At 50.7% G+C, this 27,060-nt stretch overlaps 1 protein-coding gene across 1 annotated transcript in view; it reads left to right on the forward strand.

The window, feature by feature from the left end:
• The window catches only part of Grik5 (glutamate ionotropic receptor kainate type subunit 5), a 62,874-nt gene that overhangs the window by 27,153 nt on the left and 8,661 nt on the right, over positions 1-27,060 (forward strand). The window contains exons 13-15 of the mRNA XM_028781299.1: positions 20,276-20,389; positions 20,561-20,670; positions 21,070-21,243. Coding sequence (XP_028637132.1) covers positions 20,276-20,389; positions 20,561-20,670; positions 21,070-21,243 — 398 coding nt within the window. The remainder of the gene's footprint in view (positions 1-20,275; positions 20,390-20,560; positions 20,671-21,069; positions 21,244-27,060) is intronic.

Below are 27,060 nucleotides of genomic sequence, written 5' to 3' on the forward strand. Positions count from 1 at the left end.
CACTCAGAGGGGAGGCCCAGAGCAGACCCCTGACTCAGCACTCAGAGCTTCCCATAAGGGACTACCATGCCTGTAGTGATGAGCAGGGGGCGTAAAGGAAGTCAGGTGTGGGGTGCACATCTGTGGTCTGAGCACATAGAAGGCTGAGGGGGGCAGCATAGGTTTAAGGGTAACCTAGGCTGCAGGACAAGACCTCTCTCCCTCTCCTTCCCTTACCTCTCTCTCATACACACACGCATACACATACATGCACGCAAGAATGCATGCACACACACACGCACACTCCAGAAAAACCTCATGGTGGCACACACCTGTAATCACAGCAGACAGGGAGCAGAGGCAAGGGGATTATCAATGTCAATCTCATGGTGAGTTCCAGACCAGCAAGGACTGCATAGTGAGACCATGTCTCAATGCGTCGTTGTCCCTGTCGTGTCCCCCCCACCCCCGCAATGATGGCATGATGAAGACAGGAGGTGAGGAGGCTCTGGGCAGCAAAGGAAACAGTTTACAGAGGTGAGGCCCTTCGAGAATGAGGCAGTCTGGGTGAGCCAGCTGGGCCTGCCTGTGCGTGGGAAGAGCTTGGATGAAGGTGAGGAGGGGGAGAGCCAGAGAGGAGGTAGGAGGGAAGGGCAGAGTGGAAAGAAGATTCTGGAGTCAGACCAACCTGGACTGGAGTCCCTGGATGGATCTTTTCTCTACTCTGAACCCCACTCCCTCCCTACGACAGGCTTCATATGTCAGACAACAGGGAACCATGCAGGTTTCTCTCTCCATTTCCCATGTGTGTGCATAGATGCGTGGTTTGGTCTGTGATGTGCATATATGTGGCTGGCTGTGTGTGCACATGTGTGGGGGCCTCGTAGCTCAAGCTGCGCTGTCTCCTCTCTCTCCTTCCCCTTCTCTCTCCCTTCCCTCCTTCTCTCTTTCCCCCTCCTCTCTTCTCCTCTCTCTCTCTCTCTCTCTCTCTCTCTCTCTCTCTCTCTCTCTCTCTCTCTCGTATTGTTTTTCTGCATAGCCCTGGCTCTCCTGGAAATCTGTAGACCAGGTTGGCCTGGAACTCAGAGATCCGCCTGCCTCTGCCTGCCAAGTGCTGGGATGGAAGGCGTGCGCACCACCGCCCGGCCAGCTCCAGGCTGCTCTTAAGTTCGGTTTGTAGCTGCAGATGACCCTGTTCACGCTGATCCATCTCCCAGCTACTGGTATTCACTGGCGTGTGCCACCAGTTCATGGGAGGTTCTGGGGTTTGAACCCCTCTGGGCTTCACATATGCTAGACAAACCTCCCTGACTCCCATAGCCTTTGTCTTTTATTCCAGAGAACAGCAGGAGGGAAATCGTTAGAGGCAAGAGGAGCTGGTATGCAGTGTGGGCAGCCTTGACATTGGACTTGGCTAGGCTTGCCCTTCTGTCTCTCCCAAGCCAGAATTGACTACTTTGGAGCCCCTGAAAGTCATCTAGATAGACACGAGCAGGGTACTTTGTTACAAGGACATTTATCCCTCCGGGCATTGATTCTTTGAAGTTATTTGATCCTAGAACTTTTCCTCACTGAAAGCAAAGCCTTTTCTGAAGCCCACACAAAGCAGAGCTACTCTTGAGGAGGAAGAAGTGGGGCTGAGTCCTGACTGCTTGGTCTCCCCAACTTCAGCCTGCAGGCAAGCCCCAAGGCAGGGTCCCCTGAGGCAGAGGGCTGGTTTAAAACTTCTGCCCCGGAGTAGGTAGGTATTAAGGCCTGAATCTCCAAAAGGGGGGTCTGAGCAGAGGGAAGGAGGCCCAAGGCTTTTGCCTTTTTGGCCATGCTCAGATTTCCCGGGGTCTGTATCCACACCCCACTCTTTCTAAGAGTGTTTGGTATGTGTGCAAGCACCTGTGTTTGTATGTAGGTCAGAAACTTAGGCCTTAAGGCTTTACCCACTGGCTCATCACATCAGCCCCAGGAGTTTCCTTTGAATGGGTCCCCCCAGAAATAGGCACCCTTCAGAGAAGGAAGAGCTTTCAGCCTGTCCTCAGGCACACCCTCATCTTGATGGCTCTGGCTTCATGAGGTGAGCATAAGGATTTGGTACCCAGGACCGCCGTATCTGGTTACTGCACAGCCAAACTCTTTAGTCTTGCTTCTGCGGTGCACTACCCATGCGACCTTTGGCCAGTTACTTAACGTCGCTGTCTGTCTTTCCTTCATATAAAATGAGAGGAATGGCTCCTGGCCCGTAGTGTGGCTGGGAACAGCAAATGAATAAAGCTATATAAAAGATCTGGGCGGGGCCTGGTAAGCAGAGGTGCTGCCTGCCTGTGACCTGTTCTGTTACTGTTCTTACGCCCGTCGACATGGTCAGTTTGTGCCTGCATCCATCTGTCTGCCATCCAGCTGGCTTTTATGGAGCACCTACCGTGTGCCAGGCTCTCTGCTTTACCCTGAAATAATCAAGCCAGGCTTGGCCTTGGCCTTACTGGGCAGATCAAGGAGCCGGAACCCCAGCAGGTCAAGCTGGTTCAAGTGTGAAAGAGACGGATAGGCTTGCAGAGCCACGTGGGCGTCCTTGCCAGATCACCCAACAGCAGCAGCAGCTGGCCCTGCTTGACTTCACACCATGTGCTGGCAACTTTCCAGTTGTTACTTAACTCTGAGCGTCACTACCCCCTGCCTGCTCAGCAACATAGGGATGTGTCCCAACTCCCTGGAGTTGCAGCCAGGTGTGTCTGTCCCCAAGGCTACATCCTTTGCAGACCTCCCAGGAGACATTTAGGAGGCCTGGAACTACCAGGACAGTGGTTGCCGTGGCCGATCAAACGTTCCTTCAGGACTTTGTCCAAGCGCCCCATCCTCAGAGCCTCGCAGTGAAGGAAGGATTTGCCTCAAAGGCAGTGAGGCAGTCAGGTCAGTGACTGTGACCCAGAGTGGGCATCCCATCAGGCTGGTCCCAAGCTAGAGAATGACTTCCAGACCGAAGGCAACCTGATGCACTGACATCTGACCCCAGCCAGGGATCCTTGGTTGTTCTCAAAAGCCCATCCATTTATCCCACCAGTGGCCACTGCTAGGGACTGTCATTCCTACTGTGCCAAGAATTCAGGCTCTGTCCCTCTTTTCTTTTTTAAAGATTTATTTATTTTATGGGTATGAGTGTTTGCCAGCAAGTATGCCCATGTAGCACATGTGTGCCTGGTGCATGGAGGTTAGAAAAAGGCGAAGACCCTTGAACTGGAGTTATAGATAGGTGCCAGCTGCCACGAGGGTGCTGGGAACCAAACCTGCATCCTTTGCAAGAGAAGGCTGTGCTATTAGCCGCTGAGCCATGACTCCGGCCCCAGTTTTTGTTTTTATCCTTCTTTCCTTCCTTCCTTCCTTCCTTCCTTCCTTCCTTCCTTCCTTCCTTCCTTCCTTCCTCTTCCTTCCTTCCTTCCTTCCTTCCATCAACAAGATCTCATGTACCCCAGGTTGGTCTGCAGGTTGTGTGACCTGCAGACAGACAGCTGCCTGTCTGAGTCTTAGTGTGCCCTAAACTTGGAAGGAATTGGGGAATCAAACCCAGGGCTTCGTGATACTAGACAAGCACTCCCCCAACAGAATGGCATCCCCAGTCCCACCCAGCCCTGCTCTCTTGCTAGGGCAGCTGCCTCACCTCAGGCCATGCCACAGTCTCTACAGTGCAGGTCTGAACTACAAGGCAGACCAGGCATCTTGGGCCAGCATCAGAAGGCAGAGGGCTTGGATTGAGGGATCGAGAAGTTAAGCTCTGGTATAGTTGTGTCTGCTCCACCAGCCATCCCTGGCCTGGATGAGGACATCCTCCCCTGACCTACCTTGAGGCCTTTGATGCTCTTGATAGATAAGTCTTGTGCTGTGAGTTGTCCTCAAGGAGAGTCAGGACCTTGATCATGCGGTTGCATTCCATTGACAGAGCTGTGAGCTTCCATCACCCAGGGCTGCTTGGGCAGCCAGTACCCTAACCCCCAGTAGAAGTCTGAGGTCCACTGTGGCGTCTATGAGAGTGGGCATGCACAGTGGTTAGCGGCTGGCCAGTGGGCTCCCTTCTGGGGGAGGGGATTGTGTCGGATCCCTGGCAAGTCAATATGTCACTCTCAATTTCTCCTGTGGAAATAGTGCAATACCCCTTCCCACCCCCACCCCCACCCCTCTATACACACACAGAGCTTTGGATTAAGTGGGAAGATTTGTGAGCTGCCATGTGAGTGCTCTAGGAATCGAACCCAGGTCTTCTCAGTGCTCTTATCCACTGAGCCATCTGACCAGCCCTCAAATGGGAGCATTTGTAAGGCAGGCCATGGCACATAGGTGCTCACTGCTGTCATCGTGTTACAGGGTGTTAGAGCATTACCCGTGCAGTCCAGTCACCCTGGTTTGGACTGAACTTGCTCCTTACAGGTTGTGTGACCTACAGATAGGCAGCTGGCCCATCTGAGTCTTAGTGTACCCCGGACTTAAAAGGCCATCATTGGAGCACAGATGAGATCCACAGACAAGCCGTCAGAACCAGGACAATGTCCACATCACCTTGGATATGAAACACCCCGGGCAGGAACCTCAGGGATACAGATGTGCCCCGTAAGCTGACGTGGAACAAGGGGACAGTTGACTTTGACTTCCTTGGGGTCTGTAGAGCTGTTACCCATCTCCGCATGTGCAGGCACACGGTGTTTCTTCAGCCAAGCACAGTGTAGCTGATTCCAGCTTCCTTCCTGTCTTCATCCAACCCTTTCCCTGGGGACTGCACCAAGTCCCCTAGACTGGCATTTTTAAGTACTCTGCTGTATTGCCGTTCTAGTTCCAAAAATTGATGTGTTAAGGCGTTAGCTAGACAGGTTCCGAGATGAAAAGGGATATTCCCATAAGGCAGCTCTTGTGTGCTTATAAAACCATCATCTCGGTGCTGGAGAGATGGCTAAAAAGGACTGTCTGTTTTCCAGAGGACCCAGGTTCGATTCCCACCCACCCACATGGTGGCTCACAACTGTCTATAATTGCAGTTCCAGGACACCCAATAACCTCTCTGTCCTCTGCTGGCACCAGGCGTGGTGCCAGCATGCATGCAGGCAAAACACCCTAAACATAAAGTAAAAATTAAAAACAAAACCAAAACGTCATCTCATAGCCAATCATGGTGATGCATACTTAGAATCCTAGTACTCAGAAGGTCAAGACAAGATTGCAAATTCAAGACCAGCCTAGACTAGACCCTGTTTCCAAACAAAACAATAAGTGAAATCACCTTGCTACAGTCATAGATCATCTAACTACGTGTTCTAAAACAGTATTATAACTGGCTATGGTTGTGCATGCCTTCAATCCCAGCACTCGGAAGGCAGAGGCAGGAGGATGTCTGAGTTTGGAGCCAGCCTGGTCTACAAAGTGAGTTCCAGGACAGGCAGGGGTACACAGAGAAACTCTGCCTGGAAACAAACAAAACCAAACCAGTGTTATTGTTATTTTATTTTGTATAAAATGTATTTATATCAAAATCACATTCCTACATGTTATCTTTTGGTACTTTTGATCACTTTTGTGATCATGTGACTGGGGGTGTTGCTAGCTCAGCGGTAGAATGTTTGGCTTGCGTAAGCTTGGTTCTGAGTTTCGGGTTCAGCCTCCAGTGTTACAGAACCTAAACAAAAACAGACGCCCTTTGTTTGCCTCAGTTCAGATGTGCAACACAAATTGATAAGCCGTTGGAGGGATTAGCAGGGACACTCAGTGTGGCTTGGCATGGACCATGGTCTCACACCCCAGAGACAGCCGGGATATAAGGCAGATCTCTCAGTCTTTTTTCTTTAAAGTCATTAACTTGCATTAAAAAAACTTTTTTTTTTTTGAATCTGAGTCTCATGTAGCCCAGGCTGTCTTGGAACTCCCTGTGTAGTCAAGGGCAACTGTGACTTCCTGTTTCTTCTGCCTTCGCTGCCCAAGTGGTATGATGGGCACACATGGCCACACCCAGTTTTGTGCTCACCACTTTTATTTATTGTTGTGAAAATGGTATCATGTCACGGGTCATGCTGTGCAATCCACTGTTCTTCTCTTTTGTCTTCACTTGAGTGTTTATGTGTGCCTCTCCCCCAGAGTATTCTCACAGTGTAGACCATGCACAGAGCTCCCTCTGCCTCCACCTCCCTACTGCCGGTGTTAAGGGTGTGTGCTGCCATGCCTTAGCCTATTTTAGCCTATTGACATCTTTTTTTTTTTTTTTTGGTCAGTATATATAGATCTGTCATATTTTGAAAAAGTTAAATTACATTTTTAAAACGTTAGTTTGGTGTGCCACGGCACATACCTGAAGGTCAGAGGTCAGCTTGCAGCAGCCGGCAAGCCTTCTCTCTCTGTATCATGCGTATCCAGGGGAGCAGGGCAGCAAGCACCTTTACCAGCTGAGCCATCTTGCTGCCCAGGCCTTAATTTTTTTTCAATAATTTCTTTATTTTATGTATACGACTGTTCTGTTTTCATTCACCAGAAGAGGGACTCAGATCCCATTACAGATGGTTGTGAACCATTATGTGGTTACTGGGAATTGAACTCAGGACCTCTGGGAGAAGAGAACACTAGTCTCCATGTCTTAAATTTTAAAAGACATTTTAAGTTGAACCTAGTCTAGTTATTTAATGACTAGTTTCTCTTCCTCCTCCTCCTCATGCTCTTCTTCTTCCCCCTCTTCTTCTTCCCCTCCCTCTCCTCTCCTTCCTCCTTCTTTCTTTCTTTCTTTCTTCTTTCCTTCCCCTTCTTTTTTCCTTTAATTTTTCGAGACAGGATTTCTCTGTGTAGCCCTGACTGTCCTGGAACTCTGTAGACCAGGCTGGCATGGAACTCACAGAGATTGGCCCACCTCTGTCTTCCAAGTACTGGGATTAAAGGTGTGCACCACCAAGCCCTACTTCATATCTTTATTGTCCACCGTTTGGTGCTCCAGACACTAGCAGGATGCTGTACAGACCAGAGAGATCTCCTGTTCCTCTGAAGTTGCTGTTCTAGCGTGGAAACTGGCTGCCAATATGTATCATGTGAGAGAGTGGGGGCATTGTGGATAGAAGCAAAAGATGATGACTACCGGTGCGTGTATGTGCATGTGTGTGTGTGTGCATGTGTGTGTGCGCATTTGTGTGCATGTGTGTGTGTGTACGTATGTGTGTGCATGTGTGTGTGCATGTGTGTGTGTAGGAAGAAATCACAATGAGAGGAGGAAGACAGCCCTGCAGGGACTAAGTACTGTGTATCTCGTGTCTGTATCCTTAGCATTCTAGAACATTTTGATACTTCGAAGACTCTCATAATACCAGCTAAAAGGAGGTTCTGGTCTGAGGGAAGAGTATTCCCTAGCAGAGGTCGCCTGGAGGTTAGCCTGAGCTCATCAGCCTCTAAGGAGTAAAAGCACCACTGTAAAGGAGATGGAGTGAAGGAATGGAGGCAGCCGTGTGGTCCACCAGGGAGGGCTCAGAGCACAGGGTGCTCACCAGGGACACAGAGATCTAGAGTGCTTTTGAATTGCATTGTGAAGTCACTGTGTGATTTAAGCAGGGCCAAGAGTTGTCAAATGATCCCGGCTGCCTCTCTTTCGGAGGCAAGGTCTTACTATGGAGTCCAGGCTGACCTGTAACGTACTATGTAGACCAGACTGGCTTCACACTCACAGGCATCCACCTGCCGATGCCTCCCTAGGGCTGAGATTAAAGATGTACACCACCTCTTCTAAATCCTCTTTTCTCCTTCATGTATTTTAAGGTTAGATATTTTATCTATTTGCTTGGTTTTTTTTTCAGCACTTATTTGTTGGGGGCGGGGAGAGCACAGATGCTTTCTTGCTCCTGGGACTCTGCTCACTCCTTGCATCATGTGGGTTCCACGGACCACATTCCAATTGTCAGGCTCGCTTGCAAGCGTCTTTAGTCACCTAGCCGCCTCATGGCCCTTAGTTTTGATTGTTTCTTGAGACAGGATCTCATATCCGGGTTTTCTCTGAACACCAGGTACAACTGCCTCAGGCTCCCAAGTGCCCAGATCACAAGTAACCATTTTAATTTTTTTTTAAAGATTTATTTATTTACTTATTTATTTATTTATTTATTTATTTATTATGAATACACTGTAGCTGTCTTCAGACACACCAGAAGAGGGCATCAGATCTCATTACAGATGGTTCTGAGCCACCATGTGGTTGCTGAGATTTGAACTCAGGACCTCTGGAAGTGCAGTCAGTGCTCTTAACCACTGAGCCATCTCTCCAGCCCCCATTTTAATTTTTTAGAAGATGTATTTAACTTTATTTTACGTATTTGAGCATTTTGCCTGCATGTATGGAAGTGCGCCATGTGTGCAGTTCCCACAGAGGCCAGAAGAGGGCGATGGATCCCTGGACACCGAAGTGACAAATGGTTGAGCTTTCATGAACCAAACCCTGAAACCACCACCTATATCTGATTCCAAAGTATTTTCATACTCCTCCCCCCACATACCCTATAACATACACACACACACACACACACACACACACACACACACACACACGCACACGCACCCCTGGACTCATCAGTGAATGTTTCCTATTCCTGTCTTTACCACTCCAGCCTCTGGAGGGAGAGCTTTCTGTCTCAGTAGTTACCTGTCATGGATACTTCAGATAAGTGAGATCATCCAACATACAGACTTTTTAGTCTGCTTCTTTTCACTCAGTATGTTTTTTTTTTTAACATTTTTCTTTATTCAAGAGTGTGAGTATCTGCCAGCGTGTATGTCTGTGTTTCATACGCCTGTGGAGGTCAGAGACGGCATCGGATCCCTTAGAACCAGAGTTAAAAGAGCAGCTGGTGCTCTTAGCCATCTGAGCCATCTCTCCAGCCTCAGTTATCAGCACCACAGTCCTTTTAAAATACCGTGTGTGTGTGTGTGTGTGTGTGTGTGTGTGTGTGTGTACGTACATGGGTGCCACGGCACAGAGTGGAAGCCAGAGGATAGCCTGTGGAAGTCAGTTCTCTCTTTCCACGGTATAGATTCCAGGCTTCGAACTCGGATCAGCAGGCGTGGCAGTGGACACCGTCACTAACCACTAAGTGGCCATCTCGACATTCCTTTTTGTGTGTCTGCATTTAACTGAACAGACATCCCACTTGGACCTTTTAGATCACTAGGGGAAAAGTGTGTACTCTGGATATTCTCTTGGGAGGCAGCTACAATGGGAGAGGAGGAGGAGCAGATGGCGCGTGTGGGAGACAGTTGGGTGAGAGGAGGCTCAGACCTGGGAGACTCGGCCTGGGCTGCAGCGTCAGTCGCGGCAGGTGTGCTCCCAGACTGGATGCGCGTGGAGGCAGTCAGGTGGCTGTGGAGTTGGGCTGGACCAGCCGAACGAACGGGTGGTGCGTCCTGTTTCCACCATGCAGTGGTCAGATTGAGAAAGGAGAGTTACGTTCAGATGGCAGCGTTTGAGACTGAAAGGGGAGACAGGGGAATTCCATTCATGGCCAGGGCGTGAATTCTTAAGTTCATCCTATCACAGGCAGGCTGGGTGACTTCCAGTCTTCGCCAGCACGACGGCCGCTGCCCCTCTGGACTTGGCCTGTGGGTTTGTGGGAATGTCCCTGAGGGATGCATTCTGAGAAGTAGGAGGGCCAGGTCAGAGAACAGGGATTGTCTTGAAGTGTGTACTGCCAAATGGATGTTCAGAAAGACTCCACCGACGTATATCCCCACAAAAACGGAGGAGACTGTCAGGTCTCCTGAGCAGTTGCCAACAGTGGATATTATCAGGCTGGGCGTGGGGGGGGGCTGTGCCAGTGAGGACGGCCCAAAATAGTATCCGATTGTTTTAACCTAAACAGTTACGTAGCTGAAATCCCCATGCAGATACACTAGTTAGCATTTAATTAGATTTTTAAAAACTCCCCCCCCCCCCGTTTATATGTATATGTACATGTATGTACCGGGACTTGAACCTGTGTTCTCTACAAGTGCAGCAAGCGCTCTCTTAACCTCTGAGCCATCTTTCTCTCATTCCACCACTGCCTTCCTGTCATCCTTTGATCCTTTCTTTCTTTGAGATAGGCTCTTACTATGTTGTCCATGTAAACCTCCACTCCCTGGACTCAAGTGATTCTCTCACCTCAGCTTCTGGGGCAGCCCTGGCTACAGGTGGGGCAGCCCTGGCTACAGGTGCCAACCACCACTCTCGGCTACTTTTCTTTCTTCCCTTTTGGTTTTTCGAGACAGGGTTTCTCTGTGTATCCCTGGCTGTCTTGGAATTCGCTCTGTAGATTAAAGCTGGCCTCCAACTCACAGAGATCTGCTTGCCTCTGCCTCCCAAGTGCTGAGGTTAAAAGTGTGTGCCACCACTGCCTGGGTTTTAATTCATTTTGAAGTAGAATGTCACATAGTCCAGGCTGACCTTGGAACTAGCTGAAGATAACTTTGAACTCCTGATCCTCCTGTCTCCATCTCCTGAGAGCTGAGATTGTAGACATAAACCACCATTCCCAGCCCCCCCCCCCTTTTCCCCAGGCAGATTCTTGTTATAGACTGGCCAGCTAGCCAAGCATGGTGATGCACACCACTAACCCCACTGAGCTCAGTGTAGAGCAACTGCCTGTTACATGTGTGGCTGTGGGTTCCATGCCCCCGAGGGAGGAGAGCGCCCTCTTAAGGCTTCGTTGTGTATTGTTTAATTGTGTTCCATAGTCATCCCTGTCACTGTTTCAGCTTCACCTGCTGGACCACAGGGAGGCTGATATGATCACATGGTAGACAGAGTGTAAACCCAAATTCAACTCGGAAGGTGTCCGATAGGATGATGGACCTGCCTTGTGTTTTCCCAGTTCCTGGCTGTAGGGTTGAAACTCACATATCCAGAAACTGGTAGAGCTCCAGTTTGGCGCACTGACCCAAGGATCCAGGGCCACCGTGGTAGCAAAAGCCTATTCCTTAGAATGTTCCATGTTTCCCTACCTAGTAACTCAAGAGCAGTTCTTCATCCTCCAGGGGGATTGCAGGGATCAGTGCCGCCGTCCACAGCTTGAAAAGAGCAGGGCACTGTCCCACCCCATCTCATTGCCTGATTGTCACATGAAAAGACAGGTGGATCCGGGAAAGTGGTTGTGTCTTTAACCAAGTGGTGTCTGAACTTTAACCAAGTTGCTGTCCCAAATGAAGTATCTTTACTGGAGCCAATCAGCACAGCTGTCGGGTCACTCGTGTGACCGGGCAGATGTCTTCTCTGCCACACTGATTTCTAAGGACCACCCAGAGCCCAGGGCACATCCTCAAAGCCTTGCCTGAGGATAGCATCAGTGTTTCCACTCTCCGCCCTGATACGGGCTCCATGGAACTTGATCTCCCGGATCCCCGCAGCCCTGTGCTGACTGCTGCTTGGATGGCAAGGAGCCCGACATAGTTTCATTAGCGGGATTAGCAGTAGTCCTTGCTGATGTCAGCCAAGGCCAGTGTTAGAGGTAAAAATAACTACTTAACTCACTAAAATCACAGCAGTTATGTGGTGTGTGAGTGTGTGTGTGTGTGTGTGTGTGTGTATAGACTGGGGTTGAACCTAAAGTATCATGGGTGCACTGAGCCGTAGCCCCAGCCCTTAAACTCTTGACCTTCCTCCCTCAGTCTTCCAAGTGCTAGGACTGCTGGGTATGTGCACTCATCCTACCTTGTGGTTATTTGAACAGAAGGAGTTGTGTGTATGTGTACGTATACATACGTGTATGCACATCTGTGTGTGCGTGCAAAACTAATGTGGACACCAACATCTGGGATTCTCTTCTGTCCCCTCCACACTACTTTCACTGTATGTATATGGATATATGCATTTTTTATATGTACCACATATGTGTGCTTGGTGCCTAGGGATGCCAGAAGAGAGCTTTGGATCCCCTGGAACTGAGATTACAGATGGTTGTGAGCCATCATGTGGGTGCTGGGAATTGAACCTGGGTCATCTTAACCAGTGAGCCGTCTCTGAGGCCCTCCATCTTATTTTGATGCTCTTCACTAACCTTGCCAGCTAGACTGGCTGGCCAGTGAGCTCCAGGAACTCACGTGTGTGCTCCCCATCCCACAAGTACTGAGGTTACAGGTGGCATGTCCCTCCACGCCAAGCTTTTACGTGGGTGCTAGGCTTACACTTGACCCACTGAGCCATCTCCCTGGCTCCAGAAAGAATTGCCAACTAACCAGTCACGGCAGGGCCACTGAAATCCCAGCACTCACGTGGCTAAAGGCAAGAGGATTACAAATGTAAGCCTACGTAGGCAGCATTGTGAAACTCTGTCCCAGAATAAAAAGGAAAGGGGGGCCAGCAAGATGGCTCAGGAAAGGGGGGCCAGCAAGATGGCTCAGTGCGGATGGTCCCTTGCTCCCAAATCTGGTGGTCTGAGCTTAATCTCTGCAGCCCACACGGTAAAGAGAGAGATTACTCCTGCAGATTGTCCTCTGCTCACACACGAGCACCATGGCCTGCGCACACGCACACACACAGAGTGAAAAGAAGTCTGGGGTGTAGCCCAGTGGTAGGTCCGAGCACATGGCAACAGCTCCTGCCTGAACCTGGTGGATTCAGAGACAGCAGCTCATCCCAGAGTACTGCTGTTTGCTTGGCGCTGTTGACATTTGGCAGGTGTTTGGGATTTCATGGCAATTTTCACCACATTAGATAGTGTGACTTCCATACTCCTGTCTACCAAAAGACCCATCCAGCTTTGCCTTTGGAGGGAGGCTGGTCAGTCCCCTGAGCCCAACAATCTAGAAATTGGCAGAGTGCTGGTGTCCTGTGAGATGCTGTCTGGGGCTGTGGCAGGTGACACATGTGAGGGCAAATCCACGCTCTCTGTGATGACTTGTCCTTTGAGACACCTCTCCTGGCTCCTGGAGGGCCCCACAGGACACCCAGCACCTGATGGTCTGTCTGAGGACCGTGTGGCCTGACTTGTGGGTCATTTCTGCCTCAGTCAGACCCTCTCCACGTCACTGACCTGCTAAGTGAGAGTAAAAGACCTCCAGTAAAGAGCCACACAGGAAATATTTTTGGCACTCAGCCTTTCTGTCATCCGGACATGCAGTCAGACAATATGTAAATGAGAAGCCTTACGCCAGCTTTGCAAAGGCACCTGAGCTAGGCCTGGCTGCAGGGCCGCTCTGGCCCACCCTTCCTCTCTGGTGCTGTGCTGAAGGTGGCCACACCTCCAGTTCTGACAGCAAAGGGGAAAGCTAGAGCTATTTATCAGAAGCACAAAGATGCAGCAACTTGGCCCCCGTGAGGCTGGCACTGGGCGAAGCCAGCCCTGCAGTTGTTGCTAGGACATCCATCCTAGCAGGGGTTGTTGCCCTCCATCCTAGAGCAGGGGTTCTCGTGGGCTGCTACCCTTTCAGGAGTTGAACAACCCTTTCACAGGAGTTGCCTAAGAGCATCGGGAAACTGACACATCACAACTCATTACAAATTAATGGCAAAATTACAGTAGCAGCAAATTGATTTTATGGTTGAGGGTCACCACAACACGAGGGTTGCAGCATTAGGAAGATTGAGAACCACTGCTCTAGAGCCCCCTAGGAGAGGAACCTGGCAGGACAGGCCTTCACTCGGGCTACAGCCTGGAAGCCTTCCCTCTAGCGCCCTCTACTGGTGGAGCCTGGTAGAGCATTTGGCAAAACAAACGTGGGTTTGAGGGTGGCTTCCCTCTCCCATCTGGAGTGTGGGTTTGGACATATCGGAGGGACAATCACAAGGGCTTCCGCTGGCTTTGGGACATTCAAGTGATCTTTCCTCCATCATTTCTTTTGTTATTTTGTCATCCGTCAAACATATACGTTACAGTGTTTTCATACATAATTTACTTTTATTGATCTCCTTCTTACGTCTTCAGTTTTCCTGCCCTACCCTTGTATCCTTTTACCTCCAATAGTTCTTTCTGCCCTCATATTATGTGTGTTCTATTACCCTACCTCTTCCCCTGCCCCCCTTTTAAATTCTTTCTATCTTACCTATCTATTATTTATTTTAGTTTTTTTTTTTCCTCCCAGAACTGGGGACTGAACCTTGGGGCTTCCTACAATCTAGCCAAAACCCCTTTTCTTTTCCCCCATGAGCCTCTTTCTATATCCACACGATGGAATTTTATTTCACCATGAAGAAAACAGTCGCCACAGCACTCCTCAGGGTTCAGCATCTTACCGTTCTCCCATGAGGCCTTGCCCCACCTGCTCGGCCAACTAAGGGGGCTCCGTAAATAGTTGAAGATCTGTTGGATGGGTGAATGGGCAGAATGTGCAGGTGGTTGCAGTGTGGGGTTAGAGAATGGGGGGGGGGGGGCGGGAATGCAGGTGGGACAAGGCCTCATGGGATGTGTGTCAGGTGGGGTCTTAGGGATGCAGACAGATGTGCTCAGAGCTTTATAAAGCCAGCTGAGAATGTTAGTCAGTACTTGAAGGATGAGTGTTATGGCAGCATTTAAGCAGCGGGGTGGTGTGATGATTATAGCTTGGGGTCCCTCAGGCTGCCGGCTGAGAGGTCTGGGAGATGAAAGTGAACAGCATCCGAGGCAGAAGGCAGTGATGCCACTCCTGAGGCATTTGAGGCAGAGTCAGGAAGGCTGGGTACGGATGCAGCCAGGGTGAAGGAGACAGATGAGTGAGGACTGACCTCCAGGCTGCTCTCAGGGAGGGGTGAGGCAGACAGGACTCAGAGCACTGCTGGGACATGAGAAGATGCTGAAGTTGCTGCAGCTTCCCCAGAGCTAGAGAGATGGCTTGGCAGTTAAGAGCGCTGGCTATTCCTGCCAAGGACCAGGGTCCTGTTCCCAGCACCCTCATGGTGACTCACGGCCATCTGTAGCTCAAGTTCGAGGGAATCCAGTGCCCTTATCTGATCTCTGTGGTACACATACACATGTAGGCAGGCAGAACGCTTATACAGATAAACCAAAGTCACTCTGCACTCGTATGCTGAGCTCCCTGCAGACACAGAGGAGTCAGGGCTGGAGCTGACTTCAGATGCCCCGAGCTTTGGATGGTGGAAACAGCAGACAGAAAACCCACATGGAGGGCAAGTGGTTCCAAATCCCAGAGTCAACCACATCAAAGTGCCTGCCCTCTCCATGTTTCCGTTTTTTCTCATGTCAAGTGGAAGGTGTGGAGATCTTCTGCATAGATCAAGGATCTTGGGGATCAGACACACTGCTCTGGGGAATGCCCAGGATGGTGGCCATGTGGGGCAGTGTCATGCATGTGGAAGTGTCTAAACTTAGTGGGTTTCAGTATGGTACAGGGCAAGAAGAAGACAACTTGGAGGCCCAGGACACAATGGTGATGTTCCAAGCCCCAACAAAGGATTACGGGACATGAGATACAGCGGCCCCTGCCCTGATCTGGTCTCTGTTTAGTTGTCACAGAGGTCTGTGGTTTAGTAATAGAGACACAGAAGTGAACAGACATTTTATAGTTGAGATCAAGAGATGTCTGGGCTACCTGAAGGGCTTTGGAGGAATGTCTGGGGTCACCTCCCAACCTCCACCCCCTTTTAAAGATAGAGTTTTACTATATAGCCTTGGTTGGCCTGGAACCTGACATGCAGACCAGGCTCACCAAGATCACTACACACTCACAGAGATCTACCGGCCTCAGCCCCCTGGGTGTCTGGATCAAAGGTGTGCGCCACCACACCTAGTCCATTGCTGAACAGACACTTGGGAGGGAAAGAGGACCCTGGGGTGGAGGTGAGGTGGGCTCTGGAAGGTGCTCTAGGGAGGCCTAACTCCTTGACACTAGCAGGTTAGTTGTCCTTGAGACCTGTCTTTATTCTCCTTGAGCTTGAGTTTTGTTTTCAGCCTGTGGTGGTGAGGAGGAGCTGGGGAGGAACACGTGCAGAGGTCCCGTGGTAGGGACTGAGAGCAAAAGGCAGGCCCAGAGGCCACAGTAAAATAGATAGAGGCCCATGCGTGCAGGCGTGCCAGCAAGGCAGGAGGCTGCCACTTAGTGACATGGAAGCCATAGTATATGTTTGTTTGTTTGTTTGTTTGTTTGTTTGTTTTTAAGATTTATTAATGTATTTGCCTGCATGAAAATATGTGTACCATGTGGATGCCTGGTGTCTATAGAGGTCAGAAGAGGGCATTGGATTCCCTGTAACCACAGAGACAGATGTTTGTGAGCTGCCATGTCGATGCTGGGAATTGAACCCTAGCCCTCTGGGAAAAACAGCCAGTGCTCATAACCACTGAGCCATCTCTCCAGCCTCCCTTTGACTTACGTGTGGAGAGTGGATGTAGACTTTGTGGGGGATGGGGAAGGGTGACAATTTTGGAATTTTTGTTTCTTTAAAAAAAAAAACCAGGAATATTACTGGAATATGTTTTCATTTTAATCCCAGGTGTGGGATACGGGGCTGCTTCGGACTGTCCACAGCACCTGACTATGATTTGCCTCGTGCTCTAGCAGGGGCATGATTCTGCCAACTGCAGATAGTTTCTGTGACTGTGTGACATTTGGAATTCTGGGGACTTTTCAGAGGGTTTTTAAGTGCCAGGGCCCTGAGAGGCATGGTGGGCGGTTGGTTGTTGGTCACAGTTTGTTAAGAAGTCATGCACAAAGAAGAAGCGAGAAGTAGAAATTAGCCGGGCAGCGGTGGTGCACGCCTTTAATCCTAGCACTTGGGAGGCAGAGGTAGGTGGATTTCTGAGTTTGAGGCCAGCCTGGTCTACAGAGTGAGTTCCAGGACAGCCAGGGCTACACAGGGAAACCCTGTAGAAATTAGATATCCTGACAGCAAAGATCAAACTTTCCTCAAGGAACTCAGTCCATCTAATCAGCAGGAAATAGTCTAACGATAATGTTGCCCCCTCTTCAACCCCCCGACCTTATTCAGGGATCTCTTTCCTCCCCTCTATCCTTTTTTCTCTCCTATTTAGTGTTAGGGGGTTGAAAGGGTGTAAGGAAAGGAGAAGGGAAGGTGGGAGAAAGATCCCACAACGTAAATGAAGACAAGCTACAGGATGTGCTGAGGAGATGGGTGTGGCTGTCGGGAAGCACTGGGTGTCACAGAGCTGAAGCTGATGAGAGGAGTGGGCAGGCCTGGGAGTACTCCAGAGCAGAGCCACAGTGGCCCTTACTGCTGGAGAGAGAAGCAGCAGGTATGGGGCCCAAGGCCTGGCTGTGAGGAGGCTGCTGAGTCACCGAGGATGGCAGAGAGCAAAGGGGAACCCTACAGGCTTTCAGGGAAGGAGGGGATCTCCAAACAGTTGGCCCAAAGATCACAGAGCCTTGGGGCATGTCTGTAAGGCTGATGTTTCTGTCTTCATAGGATCCTGACCACCAAGGAGGGACTGTCGTGGACACACACACACACACACACACACACACACACGGGTGCTCATGTGCCTGGGACTTGGTTTACAGTTCTGTAAAGGGGATTTAGGCTATCGGGACACAGTTCCATTTCATCCCCTAGATGTCAGCCAGGGCTGTAGTATCAGGGGCTGGGGATAGAAGGGGGGATGCCCAAACCCACATTTAGGAAGAGAGCTCCTCCTGGAGGCCAAGGCTGAGAACACAAGCGGCAACAACAGCCAGGCAGCAGGGAGGATACAGCCCTAAAATAGCCCGAGACCCAGGAGACAAGGCTCAGAGCCCTAACAGAGTCTGTATTGACGAGGGAGGACACAAACCAGGAACATGGTCCAGTGAGGAGCCAGATCATGCCCCTAGATGAGTGAGAGTCGGCCTAAACCCGAGAGTCTAGTGTAGGCAACATGTAATCCAAAGTTTGCAAAAGATGCCAAAGGCCTAAAGGATAACCATAACAGTAATAAAATTCAGTGCAGTGAGGGATGGGGAGCTGAGCCTGAGAGTGCTTTCCTGGTCAGCACAAGGACCTGAGCTAGATCCCTGCAGCCCACGTGGAAAGGCTGGGCACAGCTGAGTCCCCTGCAGCCTACAACATCAGCTGGACAGAGACAGGTGGATCCTTGGGTCTCACTGGTCAGCCAGCGTAGTGTACCTGCTGAGTTCCAGGCCAGTGAGACCCTGTCTCAGACGAGGTGGACAGCATTTCTGAGGATGATACCCAAGGTTGTTCTCTGGCATGCACACACAGACAAGATAGACGGGGAGTGGGGAAGGGGGAATGTCAGGCAGTTCTGTGTGACTTCAAACCAAGGCCAGCCTGGTCTATATATCGAGTTCCAGACTAGCCAGGGATATACAGTGAGATCCCATTAAAAAACAAAAACAAAAAAACAACCTCAAAAAAAAAAATCAAACCAAAAAACCCAGAATCGAACCCAAGGTCAAGGGAAGAGCAGAGATCCTCAGTGAAGTCCAGGGCAGGGAAGAGAGGAGGCAGGTCTCAAAGACAACTTACTCTTCAGTGTCAGGGACAAGATGACTAATCAGAGCCGAGAGACACAGTGCAGGTTCAACAAGGAATGCAGGGTAAGTGAGGAATAGCCTAATATAGCTTAGGTGCAGGAGACAGCTCAGGCCTGAGGCAACACCAGAGGAGGAGGGATGTGGTGACATACACAGGGATTCCTGGGGCTGAGAGTAGGAACGCTCATCCTTTAAAAACAAGTGTCTAGTTCTATGTGCATTAGTGTTTTGGTTGCATGTATGTCTGTATGACAGCGTCAGATCTTGGATTTATAGACAGTTGTGAGCTGCTATGTGGGTGCCAGGAATTGAATCCCGGGTACCTCAGGAAGAGCAGCAGCCGGTGCCCTTAACTGCTGAGCCATCTCTCCAGCCCTTCTTTTAAACTGGTCATATTTACTACTGTGATGTGCACTGATGTGAGAACCATCACCGCTAATGCAGGTGTGTGTGTGTGTGTGATCAGGACTCTGCATTCTTTTAACCCACCTTACCTGCTCTGTTTCTCAACTGTGAGGTTGAGTGTCACATAGAACTTACTGGGCCCCTGAGAGATGTCACTGCATGAACCTACTACACGTGTGTGCGGTCACATAAAAACGTGTGTCACTGTTGGCCAGTGTCCCACTCATAGGCATAGTGTTCGGAACCCATTGTGTTGTAGAAATGCCTAGACTGTGTGTCCAGTACTGCATGTGCATATCTGTGTGTGAAACACGGGCTCTCCCTGTTCCCTGTCAGCCCTCAGCTCACAGCTGGCTAATGGTCACAAAACGAGATGTTCCTATAGGACCTCGGTTCATTCTGAAAGGGGTTCCCTGCAGGTGAGGACAGCCCAGCCTACACCTCCTCTCTGCCCCAACCTTCACTTCAGGCCTGTCCTCTGGCACCCATAACCACTGGAAGCATGCAGCCTTCTCCCCCAAGGTCATTCCTGCTGAGCTGCACCCTGATCCCGTGTTCGTCAGACACTTGTCTAGAGCGCCTGTGTCTGCTGGACAAGACTGGTGGTTACACCCACTTCATGGGCCCGAGCTGCTCATGGTCCCTAGCTGCCACCTTTCTCATCGGTGCCTCTCTGAGACCCAGTTTCCCTATCTATAAATGACTCCGAGAGCTTTGGGAGAGCTACAAGATGATTGATAAGAAGTTCTATCTGGGAGTAAAGTGCTTTCCACACAAATGTGAGGGCCCAAGTTCACACAGCATGCGTACAAAGCTGGGCATAGCAGCAGTGACAGGGAAGCAGAGACGGGCCATCCGTAGCTCTCTCTCCAGCCCACCTTGCTGACTCAGTGAACTCCAGGTTCTGCTAGAGACCCTGTCTCAAAAAATAGAGAGCAGGCGAGGAAGGCACCCTCTGGCCTGGACCTCTGGCCTTCATGTGTGCATATAACACATATCCCCCTCCACACACACGCACATGCGTGAACATATGTGCACACATCCACACATACCATAAACAAACAAAACACGTCTATCTATTCTGGTAAGCAATTAATAAATTCCGTCTATTCCTGAGATCCCAGAGCAACCCAGTGTCTGGGTACCTGGGAACCAGTGCCCTGCTTCCTCACGGCACAAGTATACAGAGCAGACAGCAGCAGATATGGGGCTTTAAAGGCAAGGGAGGCAACGAGAGGAAGAGAAGGAGTTCAGTGCTAGCCTTGGCTATGTAATTAGTTCAGAGCTAGCCTGAGCAACTGAAGATTTCTCTCTCAAGATAAAATAAAAACAGGGTTGCTGTGATAGACTTGACCTTAGTGCAGTTAGGAGCCATGTTTCTAGAGGGGACAGGAAGAGAGCTGTGTTCAGTCTCAGTTCTAACTCTCTCGATGGTGGCTGCAGTGTTTCTAACTGTCCATCTCCGTCTCGCGCCCCCCTCCCTCTGCCCGAACTGCTTCCCCTCCAGCAGAAGGCAGACCTGGCTGTGGCAGCCTTCACCATCACCGCTGAGCGGGAGAAGGTCATCGACTTCTCTAAGCCCTTCATGACCCTGGGCATCAGCATCCTGTACAGGGTGCACATGGTAGGTTTCCCTGGGGGTAGGGAGTAGCATGGCGTGGGGGACCCGAGGCTGGGCTGAAGCGGACCTGTGGGTGGATCAGCTGCTGGAGCTTCTGAATTCCTGGAGGACACAGGAGCAGAGCACACAGCTTGGGGCAGGGCTGGCTGCTCTCACTTGTCCTTTGTCCCCCAGGGCCGCAAGCCTGGCTACTTCTCCTTTCTGGACCCCTTCTCCCCTGCCGTGTGGCTCTTCATGCTTCTTGCCTACCTGGCTGTCAGCTGTGTCTTGTTCCTGGCTGCCAGGTGAGTGGTGACTGGTGAGTGGGGTAGGGAGAGGCAGGAGCCCAGCCCACGACCCTCTCACCCAGAAACCCCTTTCATTGACCCTCTTCTATTGGCTGAACATTGTGGGGCCACAGGTGCCCTATGCCTGCCCTGTCTTCTGTCCCCGTTTCTCATCTTCCCCCCAGGGATCTGACTTGGGTCTCTCTCCTTCCTCTCTCAGCTTCTGTCCTCTTACCACCACTGCAGTGTCTATTTCTGCGGTGTGTCAGCATCTCTGTTCCCTGCACCCCCCCCCACTTCTCTTTTCCATGTGTTCACCATGCTTTCCCTACCTCTTCCCTTCTCATCAACCTGACTTTACTACCTCTTGCCCTCCCTCCTTTTCCTCATCCCCCCTCCCCACTCATCTCTCCACAGGCTGAGCCCTTATGAGTGGTACAACCCACACCCATGTCTTCGGGCGCGTCCCCACATCCTGGAGAACCAGTACACGCTGGGTAACAGCCTCTGGTTCCCCGTGGGTGGCTTCATGCAGCAGGGCTCGGAGATCATGCCCCGGGCGCTGTCCACACGCTGTGTCAGCGGAGTCTGGTGAGCCTTGTTTATCTACACTGGGAGGCCTTCCATTCTGGGATGTGGGCTGCTGTGTTCTCCCAGGAAGCTTTCTGTTCCCCGCCATGGCTGCGCAAGACGGAGCCGAACCTCAGCACAGCGGCCACTGTCTCTGTGGCCGTGGCTAGGGGCGTCCTCTCTCCTTGAGATCAGCCTGAGCTTAAATATCAAGCTCAAGGCCACACTGGGCTACTAATAAGACAATGTTGTGTCCCCTCCCCCAAAACAATCCCAAGGATTGGGGCATGGCTCTGTGGCAGGGCATGTGGCTGGCAGGTACAAGCAGCCAAGTTCAGTCCTAAGCACGTGAGGGAAGGGGCAGGCCCGTGACTCGGGTGTCACTGAGTTACGGAAAAGGGACATGAGCTGAGCAGTCTCCGGAGACATGAGGAGCATTGCTGTTATGTCTGTGACATTGACCTGGTTCTTACAGACACTGAGAGTCCTTGAAATCTCATGAGTAAGATGCATTTTCCCCTGGTACACGCACCAAGAAGCTCATACCAGCTACAGGTCATGATGCCTGCATTCAGGTGCATGTGTGTGCACAGGGCAGGCGCACACATGTATGTGAGGGCTATGCCCGGATCCAAGTGTTCCCAAAGACCATCAGTAGTCAAACTCATATGCAAAAGCAAAGAGTCCTTATTCAAGCTTGACCTCACACCTGGACCCTCCAACACAAGGTAGTGCCCCAGTACCTTTTTTTTTATTGTGGTTACAGCTTATCAACTCGGCAGTCACATGATTGGCTAACACGGATTTCAGTTGGCTTAAGCAATCTTTCTGTATCTGTCTGCAGCCTCTGGAATGTTAGGTATTTTCCTGCTGGTGGCCTGTGTCTAGGGCAGTTCTTTCCTGAAACAGTTTGTGGTTTTTCCAGTAATTAGAGTTTATCCCAAGGACAGGGCCTAGTGTATAAAATGGAGGCCAGGTTACAAGATGGAGTCTGCCTTGTCAAGTTGGGGCCCTTCAAGTTTTCGTGTGTTATGTGATGGCTGTGGTGTGAGTGCATAGTCACATATATACGTGCAGGGGTGTGTGTGTGCACAGGAGTGTGTGGAGATTGACACTGGAATGTCTGTCTATTGCTCTCCACTTTCTTTCTTGAGGCAGGGTCTCTCACTGAACCTAGAACTCACCAATTTAACTAGAAGTCCAAAGAGACAATTCAGTGCATACGAACACTTGTGAGAGGAGGTGGCACGCGCGGCACACACAGTCATGATAACAATCCACAGCCTACTCAGGGGAGGGGCTGGAGACAAAGCTCTCCTGTGGAGAGGCACTTGCTTCACTTGTGTGGATCCCTATCAGTACATAAACGGCGTGGCAGCACAACCTTTGCTCTAAACACTGGTAGCTAAAGGCTGGAGGATCCATTCGCCGTCATCCTGGCCTGCCTATTGAGTTTGAGGGAAGCCTGGGCTACAGAAGACCTTGTCTCAAGGAAAAGATGGGGGCTAGGAATATAACTCAATATGGAAGGCCCTGAGTTTAATACCTAGTGCTGGAAAAGCCCAAATTCACACGGCACATCTGGGTTTGTTCCTATGTCTGCTACAAAGGCCACCACTGACTTAATAGTTGAAGGTGACACAGATGTACTAACTTTCAGTTCTGGAGGTCAGAACCCAAACTAGATCTGACAGGGCTGAAAGCCATCAGCTAGCCTGCCTCCTGCAGACCCCAAAGATCCATTTCCTTATCTTTCCCGGCTTTTAGAAGCCTCCTGCATTCTCTGACCGATGGCCCGATTCTTCAAAAAGCAGCATAACATCAAATCTCTCTCTGGCTTATTTATTTTTGCAAAGCTAGATGTTGAACCTAGGGATTTGTACATGCAAAGGAAAGTGCTACTTCTCCTCCCTGGGGGGTTCTAGGCGGGGCTCTACCACTGAGCCACGCCCCCAGCCCCTCACTGGGGGATTCTAGGCAGGGGCTCTACCACTGAGCCACGCCCCCAGCCCCTCACTAGGGGATTCTAGGCAGGGCTCTACCACTGAGCCACGCCCCCAGCCCCTCACTGGGGGATTCTAGGCAGGGGCTCTGCCACTGAGCCACGCCCATGATTCCTCATTGGAGGATTCTAGATAAGAGTTCTACCACTGAGCTATACCCCCAGCCTTGTTTTTGCTCTTGTATTTTGAGACAAGTTCTCAGGTTGCCTAGGCTTGTCTTGAATTCAGTCTTGCAGCCGCAGCTTACCTTGAGCTTTCTGTCCTCCTGCCTCAACCTTTTAAGAACCAGTGGTTTCCCACTAGACTCTGATTCCTTTAATACCCATGCTCTTGTGACTCACCAGGCCTGCTGGGGTGGTTCAGGGTCACTTCCTCGTTGTTCTGTTCTGTTTTGAAGAGAGAGTTTCTCTGTGAAGTCCTTGCTGTCCCGGAACTTTGTAGACCAGGAAGACCTTAAACTCGGAGACCCGCCTGCCTCTAGCTTCCTGAGTGCTGGGATTAAGGCGTATATGTCTGGTGCTGACAGTGGGAGGGGCTTATTCTGTTCCCTCCCAGCCCAGGGGAAGACGTTGGTGTGCTTGGTGCTTCAGCTGTATACTGACTGCTTTTGAGGGATGACCAGTTGCTCTGACAGAACAGTCTAGAATGGTCCCGAGTTGGTGCATCTGAACAGTCCTAAGAGCAGGGCACCGGCGGCCTCCAGTCTGGGAGCCCTCATTCTTTCTCCTCAGCCTGAGACCTGCTTCTCGGCGGCCATGCTGTCTAGCCAGTCATTCCCTGCCGTCTCCCATGCAGCCACCCAGGAAGCCATTCCTCTTGCTCCCGCTCACTGGAGCTGTCTGCCTAGCCTCATGCTCTTCCAAACCCTGAGTCCTTCGGCACAGTCCACTCATTCAGCAGGCACCGGTTAATCTCCAAATGTGACTCAGTGGCATAGTGACTGCAGCCATAATCCCCACCATCCTGGGACCCACAACCCAGCACTGAGACTGTAGGGCATTGTTGCTAGTATCATGAGGGATTCCGTGAGCGCCTGGCCAGGACATGTCTCCAGGGTAACGGCCACCCAGCTCGCAGCCTTCTGCAGCTACATGTGCCATCATCACTGAAGACAGGTCTGCCTCAGAAATCAGCACGACTAAGGCTGTCTCGGACCACAGCTCCCATCCCCCTACCCACTCCCGGGGTCTCCCTTGGTCAAAGTTTGGGAAGCAAGTCCCTGACCTCACTTTCCTTGAGCCCTGCCTGCCTTCACATCTCAGTGTCCAGGTAGGTCTCCAGGTTACCTCCTCAGCAACTGTCATCACACCTTTCTGACTAGAAACCCCTCAACCTCATCTAGCATGTGACTCCTTAAGCCATGATCCCAGGCAGCACCTTACTGCAGGCAGCACATGTGCGTCCCGCGGGCTAACCCCTTCTCCAGTTCTCTGGTGCTTTGGTCCTCAGCTTGACATTGCACACTGCCCCCTGGCGAGCCCCCAGACACAGCAGGGTCTGCAGACCCTCTTTTCATAACTAATATAGCTCTCATGCGTTTTCATCCTGAGCATCAGACTATCTTAGGGTTTCATGGCTGTGTAGAGACACCATGACTGACCAAGGCAACTTGTATAAAAGTAAACATTTCACTGGGTCTGGCTTCCAGCTTCAGCAGTTCAGTCCATTGTCATCATGGTGGGAAGCATGGCAGCCTGCAGTCAGACCTGGCTCTGGAAGAGCTGAGAGTTCTACATCTTGATCAAAGGTAGCCAGGAGTAGACTCTTCCACACTGGGCAAGCCTGAGCACTAGGAGACCTCAAAGCCCACTTACACAGTGACATCTTCCTCCAACGAGGCCACACCTCCCAATAGAGCCACTTCCTGTGGGCCAAGCATATTCAAATCACCACATACACACATAATGAAATATTTTTAAAGCTCAGTGATTAAGAGCACATTTTGCTTTTGCCATGGACCTAAGCTCAGTTTCTGCCACTCACCTCAGTGGGCCTACAACTGCCTGTAACTGCAGTTCCAGGGGGTCCAACACCCCCTTAAGGGCTCCAGTGGTGCTGCACTCACATGCACAGGAACAAACAAGATTTTTTAAAAATAACAATGCTCTAGTTATAATGAGGAGAAAAAGGAGATATAATTTCTTTTTTTGTTTATTTTTTGAGTGAGGGTTTCATTAGGTAGCCTTGGCTGTTCTAGAACTCACTCTATAGACCAGACTTAATCCAGGCACCACCACGCCTGACTAGGTGATATGACTTGTAATCAGATCAGAGCAATAAGCCAATGCTTGTGCATGAATATGTCAGAAGACATAAACAAGGTAAGTGACATCTATAGTGTCAGTTTTGGCTGCTGAGGAGTGAGACCATTGAGTGGATTGTCCTGGATGCTCAGCGTTTAACACTTGGAAATAGTTGGCAAGGGAACGGTGTGAGTCCCGGGACGTGGCCAGCCCGAGAATCTTGATGAACCAAATGCCCATGGAGTAGCCATCCTAGCCGTGAATCCTCAGAAAGGTGAGCAGCTCCGGCAGTGCTCCCTACGTGGCAGCACCCAGTCCTCGGGCTGAGTGAGAACTGCACTCTGCTGATTTCAGTTCACACGTGACTGTGCAAGAAATGCGTGTGTTTCCTGCATCAAGGAATCAAGCTCTGTGAATTGTGCCCTTGGGTTCTGTGTTGTTCAGGCCAGGCCTTGCATGGTCAGCCTACCACCCCTACCCCCCGACCCCCTCAGGAACCAGGACAGCCACACTCAACCCAACACAAAACACCATCCAGATTCATGTCCCCACTGAAGGCCACTTCTGTGTGAACTGGGCTGGGGCTGGTCACTTCCAGGATCCTCATCTGAGCCTCCTCACATAGCCAGCTAAGTTGGGGTGCTTCTCTTGTGTATTAGTAAATTACCCCAAATTCACCTTGTCCAAAATAACTCATCTCTTTGCTTCCAAATCTATCTCAGTTGCTCACTCTATCTGTCTATCTATCTATCTATCTATCTATCTATCTATCTATCTATCTATTCCTTCTATCAGTGAGCAACCAGTCCTATCACTCTATACTCCATTACCACCACCTACCTGCCATGTCACAGTCTCAAGGTTCCAGCCAGGCACCTGATGTGTGCTGGGCAGGCACTGGGTCGTGTCTTTGTAGTGAGTAACTCTGGCCCATGAGGCAGGTGTGGTGAGCCTTGTGTCAGAGTTAGAGGCTTGTTCTACCTGAAACTGTATTATTCACACTTCTATCCATTCACTCCCAACCCAGGACCTAAAGCCAGCTGCCTATTATTATTACAGTGGGATCCAGGAGACCCTCTCGGGTCTGTGGCCTGCAGGGGGCCTGGGCTACTCTTATTTGGCAAGAAGAAGGCCAAAGGAAGCCAGAGTAGGACAAATGGCTGCCCTGGTTGGCCACCTCTTCTCCTTCTCAAATCAGGGCATGTCACTAAGATGGTGACAGTAAACACTTGTCCAGCACATTCTGTGTTGTGAGCTAGCCCACTCTGCACAAAACCATGAGTGGAAGAGCCAGCAGTGATGTGTACGGCGTAGGTGGGGACACCAGAGCACAGCCTCGAGGTCATCCAGCTCGACTTGGGTGGAGCCAGGACTTGGGGATTTTCCAGTTCTTTCCGTTATTGATTTCTAACTCGCTTCCATTGTGGTCAGGAGCACCTCTGCAGGTCTTTAGCCGGGTTCAACTCACTGAGACTGTTCCATGCCCTGCAGCATGGTCTGCCTAGGGAAACGGTCCCTGTCCATGCCCTAGAGATGGATTCTGCTGTTGGTGGGAGAAATGTTCTAGAAATGCCATTAAGGGCTAGTGGTTT

Source organism: Grammomys surdaster, unplaced genomic scaffold (genome assembly GCF_004785775.1).
Source record: "Grammomys surdaster isolate TR1022 unplaced genomic scaffold, NIH_TR_1.0 396, whole genome shotgun sequence".
Classification (NCBI taxonomy): Eukaryota; Metazoa; Chordata; class Mammalia; order Rodentia; family Muridae; genus Grammomys; species Grammomys surdaster.